The sequence below is a fragment of the Equus asinus genome, chromosome 6 (assembly GCF_041296235.1).
Source record: "Equus asinus isolate D_3611 breed Donkey chromosome 6, EquAss-T2T_v2, whole genome shotgun sequence".
In the NCBI taxonomy this organism is placed as follows: Eukaryota; Metazoa; Chordata; class Mammalia; order Perissodactyla; family Equidae; genus Equus; species Equus asinus.
Genome location: NC_091795.1, coordinates 28,888,955 through 28,915,809, shown reverse-complemented (window position 1 = coordinate 28,915,809; position 26,855 = coordinate 28,888,955). Strand labels below are relative to the sequence as shown.

General features: G+C 40.8%; 1 protein-coding gene across 4 annotated transcripts in view; it reads right to left on the bottom strand.

Annotated features, from left to right (window-relative positions):
* Positions 1-2,316: 2,316 nt before the first annotated feature.
* The window catches only part of CHMP3 (charged multivesicular body protein 3), a 67,763-nt gene continuing 43,224 nt past the window's right edge, over positions 2,317-26,855 (bottom strand). For all 4 annotated transcript variants that reach the window (XM_014852795.3, XM_044772794.2, XM_070511802.1 and 1 more), the window contains 4 exons: positions 21,016-21,195; positions 7,379-7,500; positions 4,000-4,114; positions 2,317-2,866 (listed from right to left, as the gene is read on the bottom strand). In XM_014852795.3, coding sequence (XP_014708281.1) covers positions 2,715-2,866; positions 4,000-4,114; positions 7,379-7,500; positions 21,016-21,195 — 569 coding nt within the window. In that variant the 3' untranslated portion in view covers positions 2,317-2,714. The remainder of the gene's footprint in view (positions 2,867-3,999; positions 4,115-7,378; positions 7,501-21,015; positions 21,196-26,855) is intronic.

Sequence of the window (26,855 nt, the reverse complement as noted above, 5' to 3'; positions counted from 1 at the left end):
TTGTAGATATTGACAAATGAATTCTAAAGTTTATATGGAGAGGTAAAAGACCCAGAATAGCCAACACAGTATTGAAGAACAACAAAGGTGGAGGACTGATGCTCCCCAACTTCAAGACTTACTATAAAGCTACAGTAATCAAGACAGTGTGCTTCTGGAGAAAGAGGAGGCAAATACATCATCGGTGGAGCAGAATAAAGAGCCCTGAAATAAGCCCACATAAATATAGTCAACTGATCTTTGATAAAGGAGCAAGGGCAATACAATGCAGCAAAGACAGTCTTTTCAAAATGGCGCTGGAACAACTGGACATCCACATGCAAAAAAATATAAACACAGACCTTACATGCTTTACAAGAATCAAATCAAAATGGATCACGGACCTAAATATAAAACACAAAACTATAAGACTCCCAGAAGATAACAAAGCAGAACATCTAGGTGACCTTGGGTATGGCGATGCCTTTAAGATCCAACACCAAAGGCCAATCATGAAAGAAATAATCGTTAAGTTGGATTTCATTAAAATTAAAGACTTTTGTTCTGCGAAAGGCAATGTGAAGAAAATGAGAAGACGACAAGCCATGATCTGGGAGAAAATATTTGCAAAAGACATATCTGATAAAGGACTATCATTCCAAGTATACAAAGAACTCAACACTCAACAATAAGAACATGAACAACCTAATTAAAAATGGGCAAAAGAACCTTAAACAGAAACCTCACCAAAGAAGATATATACAGGTGGCAAAAAAGCACATGAAAAGATGTTCAACATCATGTCATTAGGGAATTGCAAATCAAAACAACAATGGGATACCACCATACACCTACTAGAATGGTCACAATGCAAAACACACCACCACCAAATGCTGGTGAGGACGTGCAGCAGTAGGAGCTCTCATGCACTGTGGTGAGAATGCAAAACGGTGCAACCACTTTGGAAGACAGTTTGGCAGCTTCTTACAAAACTAGACATATTCTTACCAGATGATCCAGCTATTGTGGTCTTGCTATTTACTGAAATGAGGTGAAACATATGTCCACATAAAGACCTGCACACAGACATTTAAAGCTTCATTCATAATTGCCAAAACTTGGAAACAACCAAGATGTCTGTCAGTAGGTGAATGGATAAACTGTGATACATCCAGACGATGGATTATTCAGTGCTATAAAGAAATGAGTTATCAAGCCATGAAAAGACAGAGGAAACTTACACGCATATTACCAAGTGAAAGAAGCCAATGTGAAAGAGCTACTTACTGTATGATTCCAATAACAGAGGTATTTCTGTGCTGTGGGCTGTCAATACACACAAGTAGGGGAGCTGCATCTATCAGGGCAAGAGGTACACAGGAACTCTGTATTTTCCACTCAACCGTGCTGTGAACCTAAAACTGCTCCAAAACACGTTTACTTAAAAAACTATCCTGAAGATGAAATCAAGAGTAACAGGATGGTCCTCTGGGTTCAAGAGTGCCATTTTGCATGATGAGACCAGAAGGACCTCATTGCAGCAACATCTGAGACATCAGGATTTCTCTAGATAATCTACAAAAACCAGCCTGTGAGAGAGTGGTTGGGTTTTCTTCCTGCCTGGTTAGTTTAGTGCACACAGGACTTGGACCAGAGGGATGCGGGTTGAACCCCAGCTCTGCCACTTCTTGTGATTTAAGAATGGTACTTCAGCAAACTGAGCTGTTGTCCTTATTTGTGAAGACTGAATGAAATCACATATATCAAAGAGTTATGGAAACTATCACACACCAATATAAATTGCTACTGCTGAATTATTTATAAATGTAACTTAGGAATGTCTCAGATGTGTGAGAGTTGTTTATAATGCGTGACCACACCATGCCTCCTCTCGCTGCTCAGCTCCTGGCTTTGAGAAAACACTGACGTGTAGGCTCATATTCCACACATCCAAGACAACCAGCTCAAAGCAAGGAAAGACAATCAGAGGTGAAAGAGTCCTAATCACATGGCTGTCGGCTCTGGGTGCAACTTGCAATGGGAAGAGGGAAAGCTACACACACACCTCAGGACATAATACAGCCATCCAGCCAACAGGACAAGGGGTCACAATTCCCAAGTATCCGTTAGGTTACAGAGATGACAAAATGTAGAAGAGTGGCTCCCACACCACATGTGTGAAGGCTGAGGAACAGCATCCACAGAGCAGAAGCCTCTGCTGCTGAGTGTCCGAGCCCCATATGCCTGGCCTTAGCACCTCTTCTCTTTCCAAGCCCAACGTGAAATAACTTGGGACAGCAAACACCTTGAGAGTTCATCACACATGACAGTCTACAATGAGACCAAATGTTAAAGCAGAAGTTTATTAAAATTCATTTATATAGTGTTTTACAGACCAAAAAATGTACAGAGTCCTTAACATTCAGGCAATCAACTCTATTCTCAGAAGTGTTTCGCAAGAAGATAGATTTCTTTGCTGTCCCTCCAGAAAGATGCTTCTGTTTATACTCCTGAAAATGATGCATTTATTACACCACCTCTCAAGAACAATCCCGTTGCGATCCCAAAACCTCTGCAGAGAGTGAAAAGAGATTAGCAGAGGACCTTCTCCCAAACGCAAGGCCTCATTCAGAGGTGTAGTGCAAGAGACATAAAACAGCGGCTGCTTCAGAGGAGTGTGCGCACACCAGGTGGGTGGGCCAGGAGAAGAGCCTGGGCGCCCAGCTGGGCGGCCCCTAGCTGCGGAGCGTGGCCAGCCGGGACTGCATGGCCTCCAGGGCCTCCTCCTCCTCCTCCTCCTCCTCGTCGTCTGTGGCCGCCATTGCTCCTGGAGGTTCAGGCTCTGGAAGGGCATCAGTCACTTTACTAGGTGCTTTGCCCAAGGCCCCTGAAGAGAAACAGAGCAAACAGATGAACAAAACATCGGCTGAAGGAAGTGGTCCTGCTCTCCCCTGCCTGTCATGCCTGGGTTGGTCTAACGAGAAACAGAAAAGGGCAACAAATCAAGCTGCTGTGGTGGGGTTTTGCTCCCTAGGACAAATGTGCAAACACCAAGTTGTAATGATATCAAAGTTATAATAACGGTAAGGATTTTGATTGTAAGAATTTTGGTTCTGAAGCTCTTGATCTAAATTCCTAAACAGTGATGAATATTTAATTTTCAAGATTCATGAAGATGTCAAATCTCCTCTCTCAGTAAAACTAAATTGTTTCCAAACCTTCACAAAATGTTTTCCTGGAGTAACTAGCCTTCTTTCTCCCAACAAGATAACACAAAGAAATAAAAATTAAATCTCACCAATTATATTTTTTATTAAACATAAAACTCAGAAAATCCAGAAGTAAAAATAAAGTTTAAAAACTCATTAACCATCACTCAGAGATAACTATTTTAATTTATCCCCCTTGCAGACTTTTTCTGGGCATGTTTTTTACACAAAAGTGTGTATTTAAGTAACAAGGCTTTTTCCACATAATATATTGTGAACATCTTGCCATATCAATGAAGATATTTCTACATTATCACAACTATAAAGTATTCCATTAAAACAGATATAACAATTAATCCAATCAATATTCTATCATGAGGCATTTCAAAGTTTTGAGCATTATAAATAGTGCTCACTACAGACATCCCTGAGTTAAATCTTCAGCACATCCTTAACTTCTAGAGTAACTCCCAGAAGTCAATCTGTTAGGTCAAAGGCTTCTGACAGCTACTGCCAAACTGCTTTCAACAAAGTCTATACCGCAAGTGGGGCTCCCAACAGTACGATGTGAGCGCAATATTCCCCCTTAACAGGTTGAAAACTCTAGGAATTTAAAAAATGCTTTGTATTCTTTTAAAAGATTGTTCTAGATACTGTGCCTAGCTTTCAAGAAATAACTTGCATAATCTGAAATTAAAAATGAAGAAGTAAGGGAGTTCCAGCCTACAGAAAAAGCTACTAGATAATTTAGTGACTGCAGGAAGAACAGCCATGAAAGGAGGGGAGAAAGAGGAGATTCTCGGGGTCATACCTGCTGTAATTTCGAAGAGAATTTTGTCAATTTCCATTTCTGCTGCTTCTTCCATTTCCTCCTGATCGTCCATGCTTTCAAAAGTGTCCTCTAACATCTCCTCTATGATCCCAGCCTAAACACAGAATAAACCAGGTCACTTCCCTCAACTGTTAAATCTGCTCCCAACAGACAGCTCTATGGGTCCAGCACCAGCCGAGCTCCTGTGTCTCCAATCCAGTCCGCTGTTTCGAGGGCTAACACACGAGACAGTTGGCCGCAGGAAGCACTGCATGCTGTCTGTCCTCTCTGCAGAAAGGCCAAAGGCCAAAGGGAAACTGCTCTCCGAAGTTAGCACCAAGGTTGGAGGGGGCCTTAGCAGCAGAGCTTCACAAAGTGACTCAGACCCTAAAGGCAGCACTTGGGGAACAACCTGCTGACAGATGAGAGGACGTCCTGAGCTGTCTGGTGAAGCATCTGCCCTGACACTGCAAATACAATCTGTGAGTGCAGGAGGTGAAACACAGTGTGAAAACTGGCTGGAGTCATAGCAGATACTCTAATAACAAACACCAAGAACATGGTGAGGGCTCCCCAGAATCCCAGAGAGACCTGACGAGTACTTCAGAGCTCCAGGTACAGCTGCTGGCACCGGGTCAGTCCAGTGGGTCTGGCAAGGATTGATCAATTCACCAAAGCCTGATCACCCACTCCCCAGAGAGATAGCCAGACAGCATTTCTGGACCCATCAACGTAATGCCCAGACTCTACTGCTTGCCCTGTGCTGGCAACCTGACCCAGCCAGTCACCCTCCTTTGTTCGTGGGGAGCAGGGCACCACTGTGGGGCACAAGAGGACCGTTCCCTAACACGGGCCAACACAAGCAGGCCCACAGTCTTCCCTGCTGAACAGCGTCCTCAGCTCCCAGATAAAGCACTACTGACTGGTTCTTTTGGTTTTGAAGGAAAAGGTCAGAACAGCCCCCTCCAATGTCAAAAAGAGGGCCGGTGGCATCCCTGGGCAGAAGAGGTGGGAAGGGGCTGACGGAAAGCCTGGGGTCAGGCCTCTGAGAAGCTGCCAGAGAAAAATCTGACTGCTTTGTCACCGGTGAGAACTGAGCCCCGTGCTTTGTCCCTCGACACTCCACTGATCCAAGGAGCAGGTCATGTGCGGCCACCCCAGCCCGGGCTCCCTGCTCTCAGCCAGGGCACAACTCTCACTGGCCATGCTGATGACAGCAGGTTGAGAGCCAGCCCCTCTGCTGCCAGACCATGTGAGTGACTCCTAATGACGTGAATCTAGCTAGTATCATATTGTGCCCATTCACAGACCCTTTCCTCAACCCAAGTGAACAAATAATCAAATTCACCTTCCTGGTCACACAGGTGGAGTCTCTGGCCTGAGGACATCATCTTAGTGCTGGAGGCTACTGGAGAAGAGGTTCAATGCATACCCCCTAACTGGTTAAAAGAGTCTACCAGGATCCTGATTGTTAACAGCCCTCCACATCCTGGAGGGAGAAGGTGCCATTCATTCACTCATTCATTCAATCAATCAATCAGCTGGTAACCATTCATCAAATGCCTGCTCTGTGCCACACCACAGGCCAGGGTCTGGGGACAACGGGAGAGACTAAGATCACATCCCTGCCTTTGAGGAGCTGGGCCCCCGTCAGAGGCTTCAGTCTGTACCTGAGGAGGCATCCTCGGCTGAATTCAGTAAATGTTTACTATCTACTACATGCAAGTCGTCCTCCAAATCTCTATTACTTTCAGGATTCGGAAACCATTGTGGAAAAGATCCCAGATTGCAACAAAGACATCCCCTTTCAGATCCTGGTGGTTCCAGGAGTTAGAATGAGCAGGCCTGAAGTCACTCAAAGAATTACCTGTTATCCAGTTCTACATGGACAGCCACTACAACTTGGGGGATGAGACATCCACATACCACTTTTTTCTTTTTGGTGAGGAAGATTGGCCCTGACCTAACATCTGTGCCAATCTTACTCTATTTTTCTGCCTGTGGGATGCCGCCTCAGCATGGCTTGATGAGTGGTGTGTATATCCGTGCCTGGGATCTGAACCCATGAAGCCCAGGCTGCTGAAGTGGACTGTGCAAACCTAACCACTATGCCACTGGGCTGGCCCCCACACACCACTTTTAAAGGACACACCCTCCTGACGTGGTTCCCTCCTTAGTACTACTGCCCAAAGATTTCTCACTCCAAAGACCTGGGCTTTTTACGTTGCCTTCCTTTTCCATCAATCTTCTCCAGTTCCTCGCAGCAACGCCCTAGAACTCCATATATAATTCAAGTTCATAAATGAAATTCTTTAGGAGGATGGGAAGTAATTTCTATGCATGAGCTATAAACAAGAATTTCAGGTGTACAATCTTGGCTCTCAGGCCACAGGTTCAAAGCACGAACCAGCACCAGAATGAGGCACTTCCTGTCACCATTTCCTCTGAGGCAGCTCTGGCAGTAAGGTCAGACATCTGTGCCCCAACCCCAGATCTGTCACTTACTACCAAGGTCACTTAGGTAAGTTACCTGGTAACTTGAAGACTCAGCTTCCTGCTGTGTAAAATGGGAGAAAAAAATAGCTACCTCACAGGGTCGCTGGGCCAGTGTGTGTGATGCACCACCGGCTGGCAGGGGGCTCAATGACAACGCCCTCCGGAGCCCTGACCCTGTCTGAAGGCCACCGTATAGGTCCTTGCCAGGCCCTGATCCTGGGAGTGGCAAGTATTTATTGCTTTTTATTTGGTTCTCAGTCTCTCCTTTTTAGTCTCAAATAGGGGTCAGCAAACTACCGCCCACAGGCCACATCTGGCCCACTGTCCATTTCTGTAACTAAAGTTTTACTGGAACACAGTCATGCTCAGTTTTTTACATATTATCTATAGCCGCTTTTACACTAAAGAGCAAAGTTGAGCAGTTACAACAGAAATGTGCAGCCCACAAAATGTAAAATACGTTTACTATCGGGCCCTTTACAGAAAATATTTGCCAATCCCCGGTCTAGAAGGAGAGCCCTCGCCAGCTTCACTAACACTGCCCTGGAGCAGTTGGAGGGACCTGGGTTTTTCTGTTTCCTGCTCATGTCAGAGCCTGTAAACCCTCCTAGCTCCCCGAATCCTGAACAGGTGCTCCCTGGACCCCCCACCTTTCCTAGGGCTCTGGATCTACTTTCGCTTCTTCTAAGGAACACTCTGGCAATCTGACCCAGCCTCTGCCAAGCTCAGCTCAGATGATTTCAACCAGTGTTAACAGCTGCTCCTCTGTCCTCAGAATCATTTCTGTCTGGCAAAAGTGGTCTGTCCATTCCCGTCCACCCCTAGCCCCAGTCCCTAAGGTGACTCTCAGTGGTCTGGAAGGGGACAGGGAGCCCTAGGTCACCTTCATCATCTCTTTGGATAGCTCCCGCATGGTGGCCTGGATTTCTGGGATCTTCACAAGACTCTGCATGGCCTTCATCACTTCTGTGCTCTTCTGCAGGGAACCAGCCACTCGCAAAACCGCTGAAAGGGAAAGATAACGGTTAGGATGCTCAACAGAAGATGATGCAGGATGGAATAGAGAGAGACAGCCAAATTACAAGCTATTCTAGTAAAAGGCAGCAGCAGTAGGTGGACTCCCAAGGCTATTTCTGTACCTACGGAATACATTACTGAGCTAGCTGACCAAGAGACTGACGTTTCTAAATTGTGTGTTACTTCGCCGACAATAGGTACAAACTGAGCACTCACAGCAACTAGCCAGTCTGGAGAGTGGCCTGAAGGCCTGCATCTGACCTTTAGCGAAGGCAGCCAGCTAGGAGTGACTGTGACACTCTGGGCAAGTCACACATGGGAACAACAGCCCTAGACCTTGCCGGGGCCACAACGGAAAACAGGAGGCTTTAGGCTCCCCAAGTAGAGCTCCCTATCCACCAGCTGATGGATGGCAGCTGTTCTGTGAGGAACCAGTCACTGGTCTTGAGGAAATGAGAGAAATCAGGATAAGATGTAGTGAGTTTGCGTGTGTGTCAGTGTAAGGTGGTCACAGTTGCTTGCTACAGAAAAATTCTCTGTAGTCTGAGATCATATACATGCTGTATTCTCTATAAGAAATCACCATAGCAGCAACGATCACTTCCCCCCCAAAGTCTTTAACATGTCAAAATAAAAAGTTGGCAACCCCTCAAATCTGTTTTGGAATTTCCTGACACTTGAAAGTTCTGAGAATTGCTCTACATCAAGCTGTTCACCAAAACCGGCACGCAGACCTCCCCGAGCACTGCAGTGCCCCTCCGCCAGGAGTCCCTGCAAACTGACCTCCCTTTGAATCCGGACGCTAGGAAGCTTTCTCATCTACGGGAAAACAAGAATGCCCGGGAAATGCCTAGTGACACACACAGCATTTGTGATCTTTCTAAAGGAGTAAGGAAGTTTGCTAGTTGCAGAGAATGCTTCATTCCCCTTAACTTTGGAATGGGAAAGTAAAATAGTTACCTATTTATTAAGATTAATATAATTATAGAGGAAGTGTCAAGAATCTATATGGCTGAAATAAGCAATAAATTATATGTGCCATTATAATGATATAAAAAAGACAGAAATTCTAAAACGTTAATGTTACTACTGACTATTGTAAAAAGGTAAGTGATGGGAAGAAGAGAAGGGTAAAAATAAAGCAAATTCCCCATAATTCTGTTTGAATGATAGAAGTTTGATGTCTACATGGGTCTACATGGGTCTACATAGGCCCATGTTTTATCCTAATTTGCATGTTAAGTCCATATCCCAGAGAGAGTGCCCGAACATGACGTGTTCAATAAACATTTTTTGAGCTGAATTAGTAAAAACAAGAAAAAAGATGTGAGACAAAGAAAAAAACATGGTGTGACAAGTGTTAAGTTAAATACTGAAAAATTTGTATTTTGACAAAGGTATAAATTTCTGATTGTCAAAAGAAACAAGAAAAGGAAGAGTCAATATAGTGGGGAAAAGAGGAAACAAAAATGAACTAAGAAATAAAACTAATTCCAAAAAGATTTAACTTGATAACTAATCAGAGAGGATTGGGGAAGAGGATTTTTAAAAAGCCAAAATAAATGTATGTTGTACACTGGAAACTCAAAGACGGTACATTTATAGAGAGGAAAATAAAAGACTACACCAAAATGTATTTTCCATGTTCCACAAGGAAAGAAGCATGTATGGCAGATAAAAATTATTTTATAATAAAAAATAGTCCACCCCTACAAGAGAATGAGAAGACAAGGCAAAAGCTGGAAGAAAATATTTGCAAAACACATATCTGATACTATTATCCAAAGTATACAAAGAACTCTTAAAACTCAACAATAAGAAAATGAACAATCCAATTAAAAATGGACAAAAGATCTAAATAGAAACCTCACCAAAGAAGATATACAGATGGCAATAAAGCTCATGAAAAGATGTTCAACATCATATGTCATTAGGCAATTGAAAATTAAAGCAATGAGATACCACTGTACACCTATTAGAATGGTCAAAACCTAAAACACAGACAACATGAAATGCCGGTGAGGAGGTGCAGCGACAGGAACTCTCCTTCATTCCTGGTGGGAATGCAAAATGCTACAGCCACTTTGGAAGACAGTTTGGCAGTTTCTTACAAAACTAGACATACTCTTACCATGTGATCCAGCAACTGTGCTCCTTCGTATTTACCCAAATGAGTTGAAACATATGTCCACACAAATACCTGCACACAGATGTTTATAGAAGCTTTATTCATAATTGCCAAAACTTGGAAGCAACCAAGATGTTGCTTTCAAGTGAACAATGATAATGGATAAAGTGTGGTACATCCAGTTAATGGAATATTATTCAGCACTATAAAGAAAGGAGCTATCAGGCCATGAAAAGACACAGAGGAAATGTACATGTGTATTACTAAGTGAAAGAAGCCAATCTGAAAGGCCCACATACCGTATGACTCCAACTATAGGACATTCTGGAAAAGGCAAAACTATGGAGACACTAAAAAGACCAGTGGTTGTCAGGGGTTGGCGGGGGGAGGGATGAATAAGCAGAGTATAGAAGATTTTTAGCTATGTATATTTTACGATAAAAAAGAATCTCCAAGATAAAAAGGTTAAAATTCTACAGAAAATGTTAATGTTAGCATTACAAAAACTGGCTGACATTTAAAATGAGAAAGAACAAAGTCACACAGAGGATGATGAAATAAAATGAGCAGTGTTTCACGGTTACAGCTCTGTCTGCTAAGCCCCTCCCCAGCCCACCCCCCAGGCCTTTCTGCAGCTCTTCCGGTCTCCCAGGCTCCGTCCCGCTGAAGGGCCCTGGCACTCATCCCTCCCTCGGGTGCAGTGCAGGCCCCGCTGACAGCTCTATACCGTGGGGACACAATGGGCAGATTTGTTTTTTTATATGGTACCCTTCACGGATTTGCATGTCATCCTTGTGCAGGGACCACGCTAATCTTGGTCAGCTTCTCATTTTGGGACGTGTACTGCCCAAGATTTGATGTTGAGCACTAGATTTCTTTTGCATTTGGAGAGGAACTCATGATTTTATTCGCAGTGCCTAGCATTGTGCCTGACATGGCTGACATCAAATACTGGTTGAATAAACCAATGAATGAATTTAGAGAACAACAGAGAAAACTATCATGTTCAAATTGGATTAAAAAAATGCTAACCATACTAGTGTCTTAATAGCAAACAACATTGAGGTGGTTTTACAAAGACTCAGGTGCACCTCCAGATAATGACATATTTAGTATTAGGTCAGAAGTGCATTTTTCCTTTTTTGTATTGATCATAAAAACTCCAGAATGTTTCTTTATAGAAATAAATAAAACAGTAACCAATTTCATATGGCAAAAGGAGAGGGAGGGTTTTCAACTAACAGAAACTAGTTCTTCCAAAATTTTTAAGTACAGACACAAAATGACTGCATACAGGTGTCAAAACCAGACCAACTGATCTAGGAAAAGAAATTAAAAAACAGAAATAAACATAAAAGTATTAATCTTATAGCAGATTATATTGAGAATTTCGAACATACACAAAAAAGTAGAGAAGTGTCATTTCACCAAAGAGGAGATGTGGATGGCAAATAAGCACATGAAAAAACGACCTAATCATTAGCCATTAGGGAAATGCAAATTAAAACTACAATCAGATAGCCCATCAGAATGGCTAAAATAAAAACAGTGATACTGCCAAATGTTACAAAGGATGCAGAAAAACTGGATCACTCACTGGCAGGTGGGAATTTAAAATAGTACCACCACTCTGGCCAACAGCTTGACAATTTCTCATATGCAACCATAAATTCTTCTCCTGGGCATTTATCACAGAGAAATGAAGACTATATTCAAGCAAAAACCTGTAAACTTTTATAGCGGCTTTATTCATAATAGCTGATAACTGGAGACAACCTGGAAGTTCTTCCACAGGTGAATGGTTAAACAAACTGGTATATCCACACCATGGAATACTACTCAGCAATAAAAAAGGAATGAACTAGTGATACAAGCAAAAACTGAGGTTAATTTCCAGAGAATTATGCTGAGTGAAAAAAAGCCAATCTTAAGAGGTTATATACTGTCTGATTCCATTTATATAACATTCTTGAAATAACAAAATTATAAAATGGAGAACAGATTAGTGGTTGCCAGAGATTAAGCAGGGAGTGGGGATGGAGGGAAGTGGGTGTAGTTATGAAAGTGCAAGATAAGGGATCCCTGTAGAGATGGAAACTGGAAATGTTCTGTAGCTTGACTCTATCAGTGCCAACAGCCTGGTTGTGATATTGCACTATAATTCTACAGGATGTTACCACTGGGGCAAAACAGGTACTGGGTACACAGAATCTATCTGTATTATTTCTTACAACTGCATGTATGTGAATCTACAATTAGCACAAAACAAAAACCTTAATTAAAAAAAAACTCCTCAGAAAAGAGTATAAAAATCCTCAGAAAAGACTGTATTCCCATGCGGAGAATAAATGTAGCTTCGAGCCTCTCAACAGCAAAGGCACAAAGGTTAATACGGTTCAGGGCTGTGGGACGCTCCCCGGCAGAGGCACACTGTTTCACCGGGAAAGATAGTTTTTTTCCAGCACTAGGTTCTAAGATAAATTTTGTACACAATCTTTGACTATACCAGTAATTAATCGTATAAAAGTAACAGAAATATTCTTTGTATGGCTGTTCCTTATCCATTAAAAATAAAAAGGAACACTATGAAAACACAGCTCAGAAAAGGCATGTCTGTGGGAAGCAAAGCTAAAGGGGGCGAAAACGGCTTTCCGATGAGCTTGCTACAGGGATAAGCTTTACAACACTCGATGGACGACTGTCTCGTGTCACTGTCGCTTAATGCCAATTCTGTGTTCTTACACCACACTTACAGCTGAGTAAAATAAGTATTCATGCGAATAACAACTAAAATTAAATATGAAACAAATGGAAACAATCAAATTGCTAGGAAGGTAGATGCTTTCACCCTTTAAAAAATTTCTTAATATTGTATTTTGTGTAAAGGAAAAATATTTCATTTGAAAAAGACAATTTGCTCTATGGAATTTGAATTTGTAAAAGTTATGAAGGGACACATTTAAAACCACTGAATAAACTGTGGACAATGCGTAACACAGATACATGTTTATTTTAGAAGATTACTATTGTTCAGCAAGCCTTGAAGAAACTGAATTTTAACTTTGCACATGCTAGATCCCAGTTAAATATTAAATGCCAAATAAAGGGAAAAGTCTGTTCCTATTTGTTTATTTAAGGGCTTGGTCTTGTAGACCTGGGTAACAAATAACTGTCCATATATAATGACGTTCTGTTAGACTGAAAGAGCAAACTGCACGACAGTCTGGATGGAATGCTAACAGTCACAACTAGTGGACAAGAGGGCTGAGGCCAAGACAAGGGAACTGCTGGCCATATACTTTTTATTTCATATATTTCTGTAATTTTTTTTACAGTAAACCTACATAACTTTTAAATTAAAAATACTAAAAAATTATGGAAAATGTACGTGATTCAACATTGGTTTAAATTTCACAAACATTACGTTTCACATCAAAGATCTATTCTTTGCAAACTCACTTTCAAGTGCTCCAATCAAAGCAAGGAAGCAAAACAGAGCAAGAGGCCAAAGAAGGAGACCACAGCAGGCCTGGGAGAGGCAGTGCCGGGCCTGGCCCTCCCAGCTTGTATTGCCTTTCTTGCTCCTCTAGACACTCTGCCCCAACCACCCAAGGGCACAGAGCTCATATTCAGTCCCTGCCACCAGGACCCCACTATGGCTCAGCACCCAGGCGTGACCCACCATTTTTCTCTTATCGTGGCAAAATATGCATAACATTAAATTCAGTTTTAACCACTTTTAAGTGTACAGTTCAGAGGCCTTAAGTACATTCACATTGTTGTGCAACCATCACCACTATCCATCTTCAGAACTTTTTTCATCTTCCCAAACTGAAATTCTGTCCCCATTAAACTCTTAACTTCCCATTCCCCACCCCCTCCAACTCCTAGCCACCACTGTTCTACTTTCTGTCTCTATAAATCTGACTACTTTAGGTACCTCACAGAAGCGGAATCATAGAGTATTTGTCCTTTTGTGAGAAGCATATTTCACTTAGCAAGCAACCTACAGATTCAACACAATCCCTATCAAAGTCCCACCGACATTTTTCATGGAAATAGAACAAAGAAAACTAAAATTTACATGGAACAACAAAAGACCACAAACAGCCAAAGGAATCCTGAGAAAACAGAACAAAGCTGTAAGTAGCACACTCCCTGATTTCACAACATACTACAAAGCTACAGTAACCAAAACAGCACAGTACTGGTACAAAAACAGACACACAGATCAATGGAACAGAATCAAGAACCCAGAAATAAAGCCACACAACTATAGACGGCTAATTTCCGACAAGGGAGCCAAGAACATACAAATGGGGAAAGGAAAGTTTCTTCAATAAATGGTGCTGGGAAAACTGGACAGCCACAAGCAAAGGAATGAAAGTAGACCACTATCTTACACCATATACAAAATTAACTCAAAATAGATTAAAGACTTGAATGTAAGACCTAAAACCATAAAACTCCTAGAAGAAAACATAGGCAGTACACTCTTTGACACTGGTCTTAGCAGTATCTTTTTGAATATCATGTCTACCCAGGCAAAGGAAACAAAAGAAAAAATAAATAAATGGGACTACATCAAACTAAAAAGGTTCTGCACAGCAAAGGAAACCACCAACAAAATGAAAAGACAGCCTACCAACTGGGAGAAGATATTTGCAAACCATATATCTGATAAGTGGTTAATATCCAAAATATATAAAGAACTTACACAACTCAACAACAACAAAAAACAAACAACCCAATTTAAAAATGGGCAAAGGATCTGAACAGACGTTTTCCAAAGAAGATATAAAGATGGCCAACAGGCACAGGAAAAGATTTTCAACATCACTAATTATTAGGGAAATGCAAATCAAAACTACAATGAAATATCACCTCATGCCCATCAGAATGGCTATTATTAAAAAAACAAGAAATAAGAATCTTTAGAGAGGATGTGGAGAAAAGGGAACCCTCATACACTGCTGGTGGAAATGTAAACTGGTGCAGCCACTATGGGAAACAGTATGGAGATTCCTCAAAAAATTAAGAATAGAACAACCCTATGATCCAACTATTCCACTTCTGAGTATTCATCTGAAGAAGATGAAAACACTAATTCAAAAAATATTTGCACCCCTATGTTCACTGCAGCATTATTCACAATAGCCAAGACTTGGAAGCAACCTAAGTGCCCATCAATGGATGAAAAGAAAATGTGGCCTATATATACAATGGAATACTACTCAGCCATAAAAAAGATGAAATTTTGCCATTTGCAACAACATGGATGGACCTTGAGGGTATAATGCTAAGCCAAATAAGTCAGATAGAGAAAGACAAATACTATATGATTTCATTCATAAGTGGAAGATAAAAACAACAACAAACAAACACATAGATATAGAGATTATATTGCTGATTACCAGAGGGAAAGAGGAGGGGGAAGGGAGAAAGAAGTAAAAGGGCACATGTGTATGGTGACAAATGGTAATTAGTCTTTGGGTGGTGAACATGATGTAGCCTACATAGAAATCAAAATATAATGATGTACACCTGAAATTTATAGAATGTCATAAACCAATGTTACTGCAATAAAAATTAAGTAAATAATTTCCTTCCTTTTTAAGGCTGAATTACATTCCACTGTGTATATCCACTGTGTACCACATTTTGCTTACCCATTCAGCCTTCAATGGACACTGAATTGCCTTTACCTTCTGCCTACTGTGAATAATGCTGCTATGAACACGAATGTACAAACATCTGTTTGAGTCCCTGCTTCCAATTCTCTGGGTGTATACCAAGAAGTGGAATTGCTGAATCATGAGATAATTCTATTTCCTGCCTCACCTTTGAACCTCTCTCTTAACTTTCTCCCCCAATTAAACTCATCATCTGTCTTATTTTGCAAGAAGCTGCTGTCAGAAAGCTATCACTTGGAAAGCATCTATTCATGACAACGTATTAATAGCCGACAAGACTTAACATATTACCCTTTGCAGGGACATCTGCATTTTAACAGAGGAACACCTTAAGGAAAAGAAATGACTTCATCAAATGGTGGCTTTTCAAAGCAGCAACACTCTAGGGGTAGGAGGGGGCTATCCAAGGGCAAAATGGACAAAGACCTCTTGGGAACTCTCATTACAGTATTTCTAGTTTTCTCTTTTCTCACTCCCGAAAGGGAGACTCCTCCCTCCTGCTCTTTCCCGGGTTCTAGCCTCAGTTCCCTTCTCTGCTGTATTTAATTTGCCAACAAGCAATATCCTACTTTAAACCCTCTCAACAACCCTCCCTGGGGATTCCTCTCACCAGGCATTGTGCTTAGTGCTGGGGAAGCAGGTTGATCCTACAGAGCTAGACTGGAGCCCCAAATAGACTCTCCTCTCTCTCAGGTCCATTCCTTTCCCTCGATTTCCAATGTCTTTTAATGGCCCTGCAGTCATTCCAGGTTCAAGGGCTTGGAGCATCTCAGGCTTGTTTCTGTCCTCACCAAGTCCATTTACTCTGCATCCAGAACAGTTCTTCATAGTGTCCTCTCTTCCACTCCATCCCATTGCACTAACCTATTCAGGCCCTGCTCATTACCTCTCAGGTCCCACTGCCTCCCATCTCACCGCGTCAGTCCCTCCCTGCTCCTGTATTCTGTGCTTACAGCCTGCCAAGGCTCTCCACTGCCTACGAAACCAAATTACAGTTCCTCAGCTTAACTCCCAAAACTCTGACTCCAAATTAGCTCTCTAGCTTTACCGCCCACTGCTCCCCTTAGTGCATTCTTGTCAAACTGAACCAAGTGCTGTTTGTTGAACCCAGTCTGAAATATTTCATCTGAGCCTTCGTGCACCCTAATGCCTCTATTCAGATGCCTCCTTGATTCTCCCCAAAGTTCTTTTCCTCTGAACTCCCACTGCAGTTTATCTGCACCATCACTGCAGCACGTCTCAACCTGAACTTGTCTCTGAAAACCCTTGCTCTCCTAACAGTGTACTGTTGTCTTCACCTCCCTGCTCATTGTCTCTGGCCATCCCTCCCCCTTGCTCTCAGGTATCCCAACCTCCTAGAACTTCCTTCAGTGTTTTGAGCACACGGTTCCTTTTGGTCCCAGGGCCTTTACACATACTGCCTGGCACTCTGGTTGGAATACTCCTTCCCACACACATGCACACTCACACACTTAACTGCTCATCCTCCCCTCAGACATCATCAGTGCCTGAAAGGAGTTATCCTTGACTACCTTTCTCTTTCTTTTCTTCTTCTCCCCAAAGCCCCAGTGCATGGTTGCATATCCTAGTTGTAAGTCCTTCTATGTGAGCCACTGCCACAGCATGGCAACTGACAGACGAGGAGTGTGGTTCTGCAACCAGGAAACTAACCCAGGCTGCTGAAGCAGTGAGGACACCGAAATTTAACCACCAGGCCATCAGGGCTGGCTCTGCATTTCCTTTTTACAGTCTCATGTTGCTTATCACAGTTTGCAATTATAAATATCCATTTATTTATTAAATTTATTATTTTTATTAAATTTATCCACTTATTTGCTTTTCACCCCATACCTGGAGGGCGATGACTGTGCCTGCAACATTCACTATTTTATCTTCAGTGCCCAACAATATATCTGGCACATAATGGGGACTAAAAGAATGGATTTATTAAATGAATTCTCATTTTGCTCTTTGTAGCTTAGTCTACCTGCCTGGTAAGACTGGGGAAGGTCCTCATGAAGCCTACACATTATTAATCCAGCCTCCGCCCTCTCTCCTTCCCTCTCTCCCTGCTTTCCTCTCTCTCCTTCTTTCTTAAAAAAGAGGAGAGAGAGAGAGAAGAAGTGGGTGGTGAGGAGAAGGAGCTCGGAGAAACAGTGTAAGAAACAAGAAAACTTCAAAAAGAAGACTACGTCAATAAGGAACAAATTTATTCCTGAAATAAGAACAGGATGATTTTTTTTAAAAAGAACTATCAGAGAACTCTCCTGGAAATGAAAATTAAGATAGCCAAAAAAAAGAATTAAAGAGGAAAAACAGAAAATAAAGCTGAGGAAATTTCTCAAGAAATAGAACACAAAGACAAAATCAATGACGACAACGACAATAATATGTAAAACCTATATCACAGCAATTACCATGTGCCAGGCACTGAATTAAGCCTCACAACTATCCTGTGAGGAATGTACTATAAATACTTTCAAAATGGAAAATGGGAAAGAACAGGCAATTAAAGAATCAGTCTGGGAAATCTGACAGCTGACTAAAATCTTTTACTTTCAGAAAGAAACAGAAAAATACAGTGGAAAGGAAATGATCACATGAAAACACCCAGGAACTAAAGGTCCAGGGAATACAGGGAATAGAACCCTTGTCTTTTAGAAATCCATGTGGAAATATTTACAGGTGCAATTATATGATATCTTGGATTCCCAGGGGAAAATATAGGGAGTAGGTGGAGATATAGAGGAAGTAAGACCAGCCATGATTTTTTGTATGGGCATGTGAATTTTGACATACTCACTAAGACATGAGTGGAGATGCCAACTGCACATTAGGTGATAAAGTCAGGCCTGAAGATAAAAATTTGGAAATCACTGGCATTTAAATGCATGAGGTTAGATGAGATCACCTGGGGAGAGACAGTGAAGGTGGAAAAGAGCAGAGGATCTGGATAGGAGCCTCAGAGCACTTTAACATTTAAAGATCAAGCAGCAGATATTTCACCTTTTAGTTGAGTTAAAGCCACAATATAATATATATTTGAAACAAAGAAAATACATTGTTAAGGATGTATATTTAAAGGATAACAGGCTATTAGCTGCAGTACATAAAAGAGCTTTTGTTATGTTTGCTAGTGAAAGTACATGCTACAGGAGAAGAGAATTGTCTCACGTAGATTAATGATTATTTGAGAACTATTAATAGCTTGAAAAGGTATTTTGGAGTCGGTACACACGAAGAAAAGGTGGAGAGAGGAGAATGATCAACTTCGATAGTTCCCAGAGAAATATAACAAGATAACCTTTCTCAAAATTAAGAAGTCTGACAAAGGGTGGTGAGAAGGTATGGAAAAAAGAACCCTCACTCGCTGCTGGTGGGAATATAAAACAGTAAAGCCTCTTTGGAGAGCAATTGTGCAATTCGAGCAAAATTTAAACCCAGCTATTTTTAACCCAGCAATTCCACTTCTGAGTATATAACTATCCTAGAGAAACCTTTACACATGTGCAAAAGTGAAAAGACATTCACAGCAGCACTGTCAGTAACAGCAAAAATTGAAACAACCTAAATGTCCATCAATGGGGGAAGAGAAAAATAAACTGTCATGCATCCATCCAGTGATGAATACTATCCAGTAGTTAAAAAATATATTTTTTATGGGTATATTTCAAACCCCAGTGATAAATGGGGGAAAAAAATGGAGGATGGTATATATAGTATAACAATATCATTTATACAAATTTTAAGATTCATAATAGTGGTTACCTCTGGGGAGTGAAAGAAGGAAATGGAATTGGGAAGGCATATTAAAGGAGCTGCAATCTTAGTAATGCTGTTTTATTTCCTTTATAATATAAAACCTGAGGCAAATATAACAAAATGTCAAACTATATTGGTTCTGGGTGATAGGTCCATAAACATCTACTATATTATCCCGCAATTGGGGGAAAAAAGAAGCTGCACATACAGTGCTTTATTCATAGGAGAAAAAAGGCAGACTAAGATACATGTTTTGAGATGTTGATTTGGTAAATGAAATACTGAAGACTTTTAAAATAAGCTTATCATGGTCAACCGAACAAGGATCTTTCCAGCATGTTGTAAAAACTGGGGGTATAAATATGAAACTTTCAATGCTGGCTGTAGAAGGCAAGAGTATTTACTTAAGCTTTCAACATGACAGTTAAGACAAGACTATTTCTTCATGGTACTGAACACCTGGCTTGTTCAAGAGGCATATATCGAGGTTATACATTCAGTATTTAAAGAGCCTAAATACATTACTCGAGGGCTGAAATGACACAGTTTTTAAAAGTTAAGGCATGGTACAGTTTGATTGTCATATTTTTTTACTCTTTTCCAATTCATGATAATTTCTTCAGTATCTGGAGAAAGAATCTGATGATATATTCATTATTAGACATATTAAAAAACCACATCCAAATATTAAAATTGAACATAAAGAAATACCCTCAGAGCCAAATACAACCAAATAATGGATTAGGTACTCATTTGCCACCAGCCTCTAAACGGAAAGATTCAAGTCTTCTAAGCTTTGAGTGACGTACTCATCAATGTGGTATCTGACAGAGCTGAAAACATTCTTTAGTGAAAAATTTCTCTGTAATTTCTGAGTGTGTACTCAGTCTAAATATCTGACAGTCACTTGCTGCCATTCTCAAAGAACTATAATTCTGAGTTAGGACTTCTTCATTTAACAGAAATTAAGTAAGAAAAGCAGCCGACTGGATGTAAAATTTAACCTATGGCTCAAGCTGTCGCTGATGTGGAGACAGATGCCTGTGAAAGATCACAACCAGTATTACACTGGGAGCTGAAGGGAAACTATGTTTATTTTAATGTTAAATATTATAATGGGTTTTTAAAAATTAAATTGATGGTTCACATGCATGCTGAATACCCACTCCGCAGTCTGCAGAGCCCTACGCTGTACGGCAGCAGGAGGTGGAGAGCCGGAGATGCAGCAGAAAAGGTGGGGGGTAAAAGCTAAAGACAAACTCAGCCTGTTCCAAAATTCTGCCTGGGGCGGGGCCTAGGACAGAGGAAACGCTTCTTTCTCCTCCTCCAACACACAGGCCCACTTCCTGCTCCGTGACTCAATTCTCAGGTCGCTGTATAACACTGTTCACACAAGAGGAAATATATCCTAAATTTTAAATACCGCAGGTTTATATGTAGATTTTGCCATTACTTCAACAACACTGGCAAAAGAAAATGGATAATGGTGGCGTAGTGGTTAAGTTCACCTCACTCTGCTTCAGCAGCCTAGGGTTTGCCAGTTCAGATCCTGGGTGTGGACCTAGCACCACTTGTCAAGCCATGCTGTCATGGCATCCAACAAAGAAGAGCGAGAAGGACCCACAACTAGGATTTACAACTGTGTGCTGGGGCTTTGAGGGAGGAAGATTAGTAACAGATGTTAGCTCAGGGCCAATCTTCCTCACCAAAAAAAAGAAGCAGCAGCAGCAGCAGCAAATGAGTAACAATAAAATAATGATAGTAATAATTATATTTTGCATTTGTATAACACCCCAACTAAGACAATATAAAAAATAAAAACCAGAGCTGAAACTGTTCTTCCTATTCAAGGAAACTGGTGTTAATCATGGCGAGGGCACCAGCATTAACAAGGTGGCTGTAAGGTAAGGGCTGTCCTACCCAGCTGGTTCTTCATCCCCATGAGCACGGAGTTCATGTGGGCTTTGGAGGCATAGAGCTTGCTCACAGCCTTCCTTGACCGGATCAGCTCCTTGGCCAGAACCACGCAGACATCCTTCTGACCCTTCTTGGCAGCATCTCTCACAGAACGTTTCACTTTTTCTTCTTCTCTTTGGATATCTAAATTTAAACACGACACAAAAGACCAAAAAATTAAGGGTAAACCAGAAGATTTATTGGCATTCAAATACGTTCTTACTGTGACCTAAACGTGTCTATTAAATAGAAAAACAGGAGGCTATAAACAAAAATAAAATAATTAATGTGGTGAATATTCATTATTTCCAGATACAACATAAAGTAATTTAAGAGTAAAAAGAAAAGTTAATCCTATTACACTAGACAAAATTTCAAAACTGCTTTTGTGAGCCCATTCTAACATTTGTTGGTACTGCTCAATACTGTAAACGCATTCCAGAGCTTGCTCTAATAATCAATAAGTAGTATTCCCACAAATACGGGAGTACAATCTCCGTACAGTCATTAATGATTTAGATTAACCTGCAACTTAAGGAAAACTTGAACAGGTTAAAAGTATCATAACAGCATCAACTAGAGGTAAGATATGTCTATACGATGAGCTTTATGAACTGTAGAGAGTTTTTTTTATTGTGGTAATCCACATGACAAAAAATTTACCATCTTAACCATGTTTAAGTACACGGTTCAGTGGTATTAGGTACATTCATATTGTTGTGAACCGTCACCACCATCCATCTCCAGAACTCTACAGCTTTCAAAACTGAAACTTAGACCCATTAAATAATAACTCCCAATTTCCTCCTCCCACCAGCCCCTGGCAAGCACCATTCTACTTTCTATCTTTATGAATTTGACTATTCTAGACACCTTATATAAGTAGAATTATAGTTTTCTTTTTGTGTGACTAGCTTATTTCACTTAGCATAACATCCTCCAGGTTCAGCCATGTTGTAGCATATCAGAATTTCCTTCCTTTTTAAGGCTGAATACTATTCCATTGTGTGTATATAACAAATTTTGTTTATCCACTCATCCATCAATGGACACCTGGGTTGCTTTCAACCTTTAGTTATTGTGAATGATGCTGCTATAAACATGAGAGTATAAAGATCTCTTTGAGATCCTGCTTTCAAATCTTTTGTGTATCTACATATATTTCCACAGACTGGGTGGCTTAAACAACACAAATTTATTTCTCACAGTTCTGGAGGGTGGCAAGTCCAAGATCAAGATGCCAACAGTCAATTTTGTTCCTGGTGAGAATCCACTCCTGGTTGGCAGATGGATGGCTTCTTGCTGTAGCCCCACGTGGGCAAGAAAGAGATCATCTCTGGTGTTTCTTATAAGAGCACTAATCCCATTCATGAGGGCTACACGCGCATGACCTAAATATCTCCTAAAGGCCCCACCTCCAAATACCAACACACTGGGATTGGGACTTGAACATATGAAATTTGGGGGCACATAAACATTGTCGATGAAAATAATCCATAACTAATCTATAAATGAAAATTTGGGAGAGTTTATTCTGAGCTAAAATATGAGGACCATGGCCCGGGGCCTTTCTTCCCGAAGGAAGAAAGGGCACCGAAGAAGTGAGGTATACAGAGTGGTTATATACCCCCAAACAGGATGTTTCACATATGATTGAAATGTCCCTCCCACAATAGTCACAAGATTGCCCTTTCGGCACAGCGCTTGATGGACACAGCAGGTAGTGGGTCTAGGCAAGTCTATTGTCTCGAGCTGGGCGGTCACAGGTGAGCACAGCAATCAGTTCCTAGCCTAAGGAAAGATGCTTAATCCTTAAGGAAATGCCAGCATTGGGAGGGGGAGGGAAGTTGCACCTTTAGCTCAAGGGCCTTTGTTCTTGCCATAGGGAATACCTAAAGCAGATATACAATGCATTCTGTGGGTTGCCTTTTTACTCTGTGTACTCTTTTTACTATGTCTTTTGATTCACAAAATTTTTAATTTTCATCAAGTCCAATTTGTCTATTATATTTTTTTGTTGCCTGTGGCTTTGGGGCCGTACCTAAGAAATCACTGCTGAATCCAACGTTGGGAAGTTATTATTTTGCTCTATGTTCTCTTCTAGGAGTTTCAGTTTTAGCTTTTACATTTAGGTTTTTGAGTTAATTTTTGCATATGGTTATTAGGTAAGGGTCCAAGCATTCTTTTAAATGTGGATATTCAGTTTTCTCAGCACATTTGTAGAAAAGACTTATCTTGTCCCCACTAAATGTTCTTGGCACAATTGTCTAAAATCATTTTATCATATAGATGAGGGTTTACTTCTGGGCTCTCTACCGTACTTCATTGGTCTTTATGACTATCTTCATACCAGTAGCACACTGGTTTTACTTCTACAGCTTTTTAGTAAGTTTCGAAATGAGGAAGTCTGAGTCCTCCAACTTTGTTCTTTTTCTACATTGTTTTGGCTCCTAGGGGTCCCTTGAGATACGATATAAATTTTAGGATGATTTTTCTATTTCTGCAAAAAACAAATCTTTGGGATTTGATAGGGACTGCATCAAATCTGTAGATCACACTGGGTGCTACTGACATCTTAAAATATTAAGTATTCCAATCTATGGACATGGGATGTCTTTCCATGTATTTATGTCTTTAATTTCTTTCAGCAATGTTTTGTAGTTTTCAGTGTACAAATCCTTCACCTCTTTGATTAAGTTAATTCCTAAGTATTTTATTTTTCATGCTAGTGTAAGTGGGGTTGTTTCTTCTTAATTTACTTTTCAGACTCTTAGGATATAGAAATACAACAATTTTTCTGCATTTTGTATCCTGCTATTTCACTGAATTCATTTATTAGTTCTAAAAGTTTTGTTGTGGAAATTTAGGGTTTTATACACGTAAGAACGTATCATTGGGAAACATAATTTTACATCTTTTGTTCTAATCTGGATGCCTTTTATTTCTTTTACTTGATTAACTGCTCTGCAAGGGCTTCCAGTAGTACCATGTTCAAGAGAAGCGGCAAAAACAGGCATCCTTGTTTTGTTCCTGATCTTAGAGGAAAAGCTTTCAATCTTTCACTTTTGAGTATAATGTTTGCCGTGGGCTTTTCATATATGGCTTTTATTATGAAGTACTTTTATCCTATTCCTAGTTTGTTGAGTGCTTTTTATCATAAAACAGTGTTGAGGAGTGACGTCAACAAAATGGCGGGTGAGCTGACCTGGGACTCTCTCCCCTCCAAACTACAACCAAAGAACCGGAACAACTGAATTTCAACCAATAACCCTAATACAGAGACCGCCAGAGACCTACAGCAGCAAGACAACGGAGGACGGAGAGGCTGCAGCCGGCTTTGGAGGAGCTGGAACAGGGTAAGAGAGAACTTTGCTCACTCCCCTAGAGACTGGGATCGCTGCCGTGGGTGCAGGAAGGAGTGGGGGAGGGGCCGCACGTCTGGGGATCTTCCAGGACTCCCACTGCAGGTGCAGTGGAAACCCACTGATGAGGGAAAGCTTCCATGTATGGGGATCCCATCAAGCTGGGGACCCGGGCGACCAGGGAGCCAGAGCTGATCAGAACCCAGGTCTGCGCAGGAGAGAAAGTGCCCCTCCTACCCCAACCCACGCTGTGCGCCGCCATCGCAGCTGAGAGCAGAGGACTCAGAACACAGGGATCTCGACCCCCATCTAGTGGCGACAGGCCGTAACAGCAACCGAATACTACCATCATGAGCAAAAACCGCTCCTCTACCATCCAGCAATTTATAAAAGCTCCAGACCAGAAGGAAAACAATAAAAACACAGACTTAAGTCCTGAGGACTTGGAAACAGGTAAACTAAGTGAAAATGAATTCAGAGTAGCTATCATCAAAAAACTCAATGAGGTAAAGGGAAATATAGAGAAACAAGTCAACAAGATCTGGAGTTACTTCACAAAAGAGACTGAAACTATAAAGAAGAATCAATCAGAAATACTAGAGATGAAAAATACAATGGATCAGAAAAAACAGAATACGGATTCCCTGAATGCCCGTGCAGACACCATAGAGGAGAAAATTAGCATAATTGAAGATAGACAGGCTGAATGGCTCCAGACAGAGGAAGAAAGAGAACTAAGGATTAAAAAGAAGGAGGAAAACATTAGAGAAATAGCGGATTCAATGAGAACCAATTTAAGAATCATTGGAATTCCTTAGGGCGTGGAAAAGGAAAATGGAGCAGAAAGCGTGCTTAATGAAATTATAGAAGAGAACTTCCAAAATCTAGGGATGGATGGAGAAATGTGTGTGGAGGAAGCTTTCAGATCTCCTAGATTTGTCAATGTAAAAAGACCTACTGCAAGGCATATAGTAGTAAAAATGGCAAAAATGAATGACAAAGAAAGAATACTCAGAGCAGCAAGAGAGAAGAAAATAACCTACAATGGAACTCCTATCAGACTTTCAGTGGATTTCTCTACAGAAACCTTACAAGCTAGGAGAGAATGGAGTGACATATTCAAAACTTTAAAAGATAAAAATCTTCAGCCAAGAATACTCTATCAAGCAAAAATATCCTTCAGATATGAGGGAGAAATTAAATCTTTTCCAGACAAACAAAAGTTAAAGGAATTTGTAACCAAAAGTCCTCCACTACAAGAAATCCTCAAGAAGGCTCTCATACCTGAAAAAAGAAAAAAAGGGAGAAAGGGGTCACATACCACAGAGTAGGGAGACAGATAGAACCAGAACAGGATAGCAAATATTCAACAATAGCATTAGGATAAAGGGAAGGAAACCACCAAAGCAAAGATGATCTTATCATTCTAACCACAAACTCATAACATGAGTTGGAATAAGACATGAAAATAATAATTTAGGAGGGGAAGAGGAAAGGGACTAAATCAGTCTAGGCCAAGTAAGTAAGAGACCACCAGAGAATGGTGTATATTATACACAAGATTCTAAATACAAACTTCAGGGTAGCAACTAAACTAAAAAACAGAACAGAGACACAAAACATAAATAAGGAAAAATCTAAGAAACCCAGCATAAGAAATTGCAGAAGTCAATGGGTAGGCTAAAACACACAGGACGAGAAACAAAGGTAATGCAGGAAAACCAGATAACGAGCAACAGAATGACAGCATTAAGCCCTCATACATCAGTAATCACCCTCAATGTAAACGGACTGAACTCTCCAATAAAAAGACACAGAGAGGCAAAATGGATTAAAGAACAAGATCCAACAATTTGTTGCCTCCGGGAAACACACCTCAGCCCCAAGGACAAACACAGGCTCAGAGTGAAGGGGTGGAAGACAATACTCCAAGCTAATAGCAAGGAAAAGAAAGCAGGTGTTGCAATGCATACAGCAGACAAAACAGATTTCAAAATAAGGCAGGTAAAGAGAGACACAGAGGGAGAAAATATAATGATCAAAGGGACATTTCACAAAGAAGAAATAATGCTAATAAATATCTATGCACCCAACACAGGAGCACCAAAGTTCATAAAGCAACTATTAACAGACCTAAAGGAAGATGTTAAAAACAACACAATAATAGTAGGGGACCTCAACACCCCACTCACATTAATGGACAGATCATCCAGACAGAAAATCAACAGGGAAATAGCAGAGCTAAACGAAAAGCTAAAACAATTGGACTTAATAGACATATATAGAACACTTCATCCAAAAACAGCAGAATACACATTCTTCTCAAGTGCGCGTGGAACATTCTCAAGGATAGACCATATGTTGGGAAACAAGGCAAGCCTCTACAAATTTAAAAAAATTGAAATAATAACAAGCATCTTCTCTGATCATAATGCTATAAGG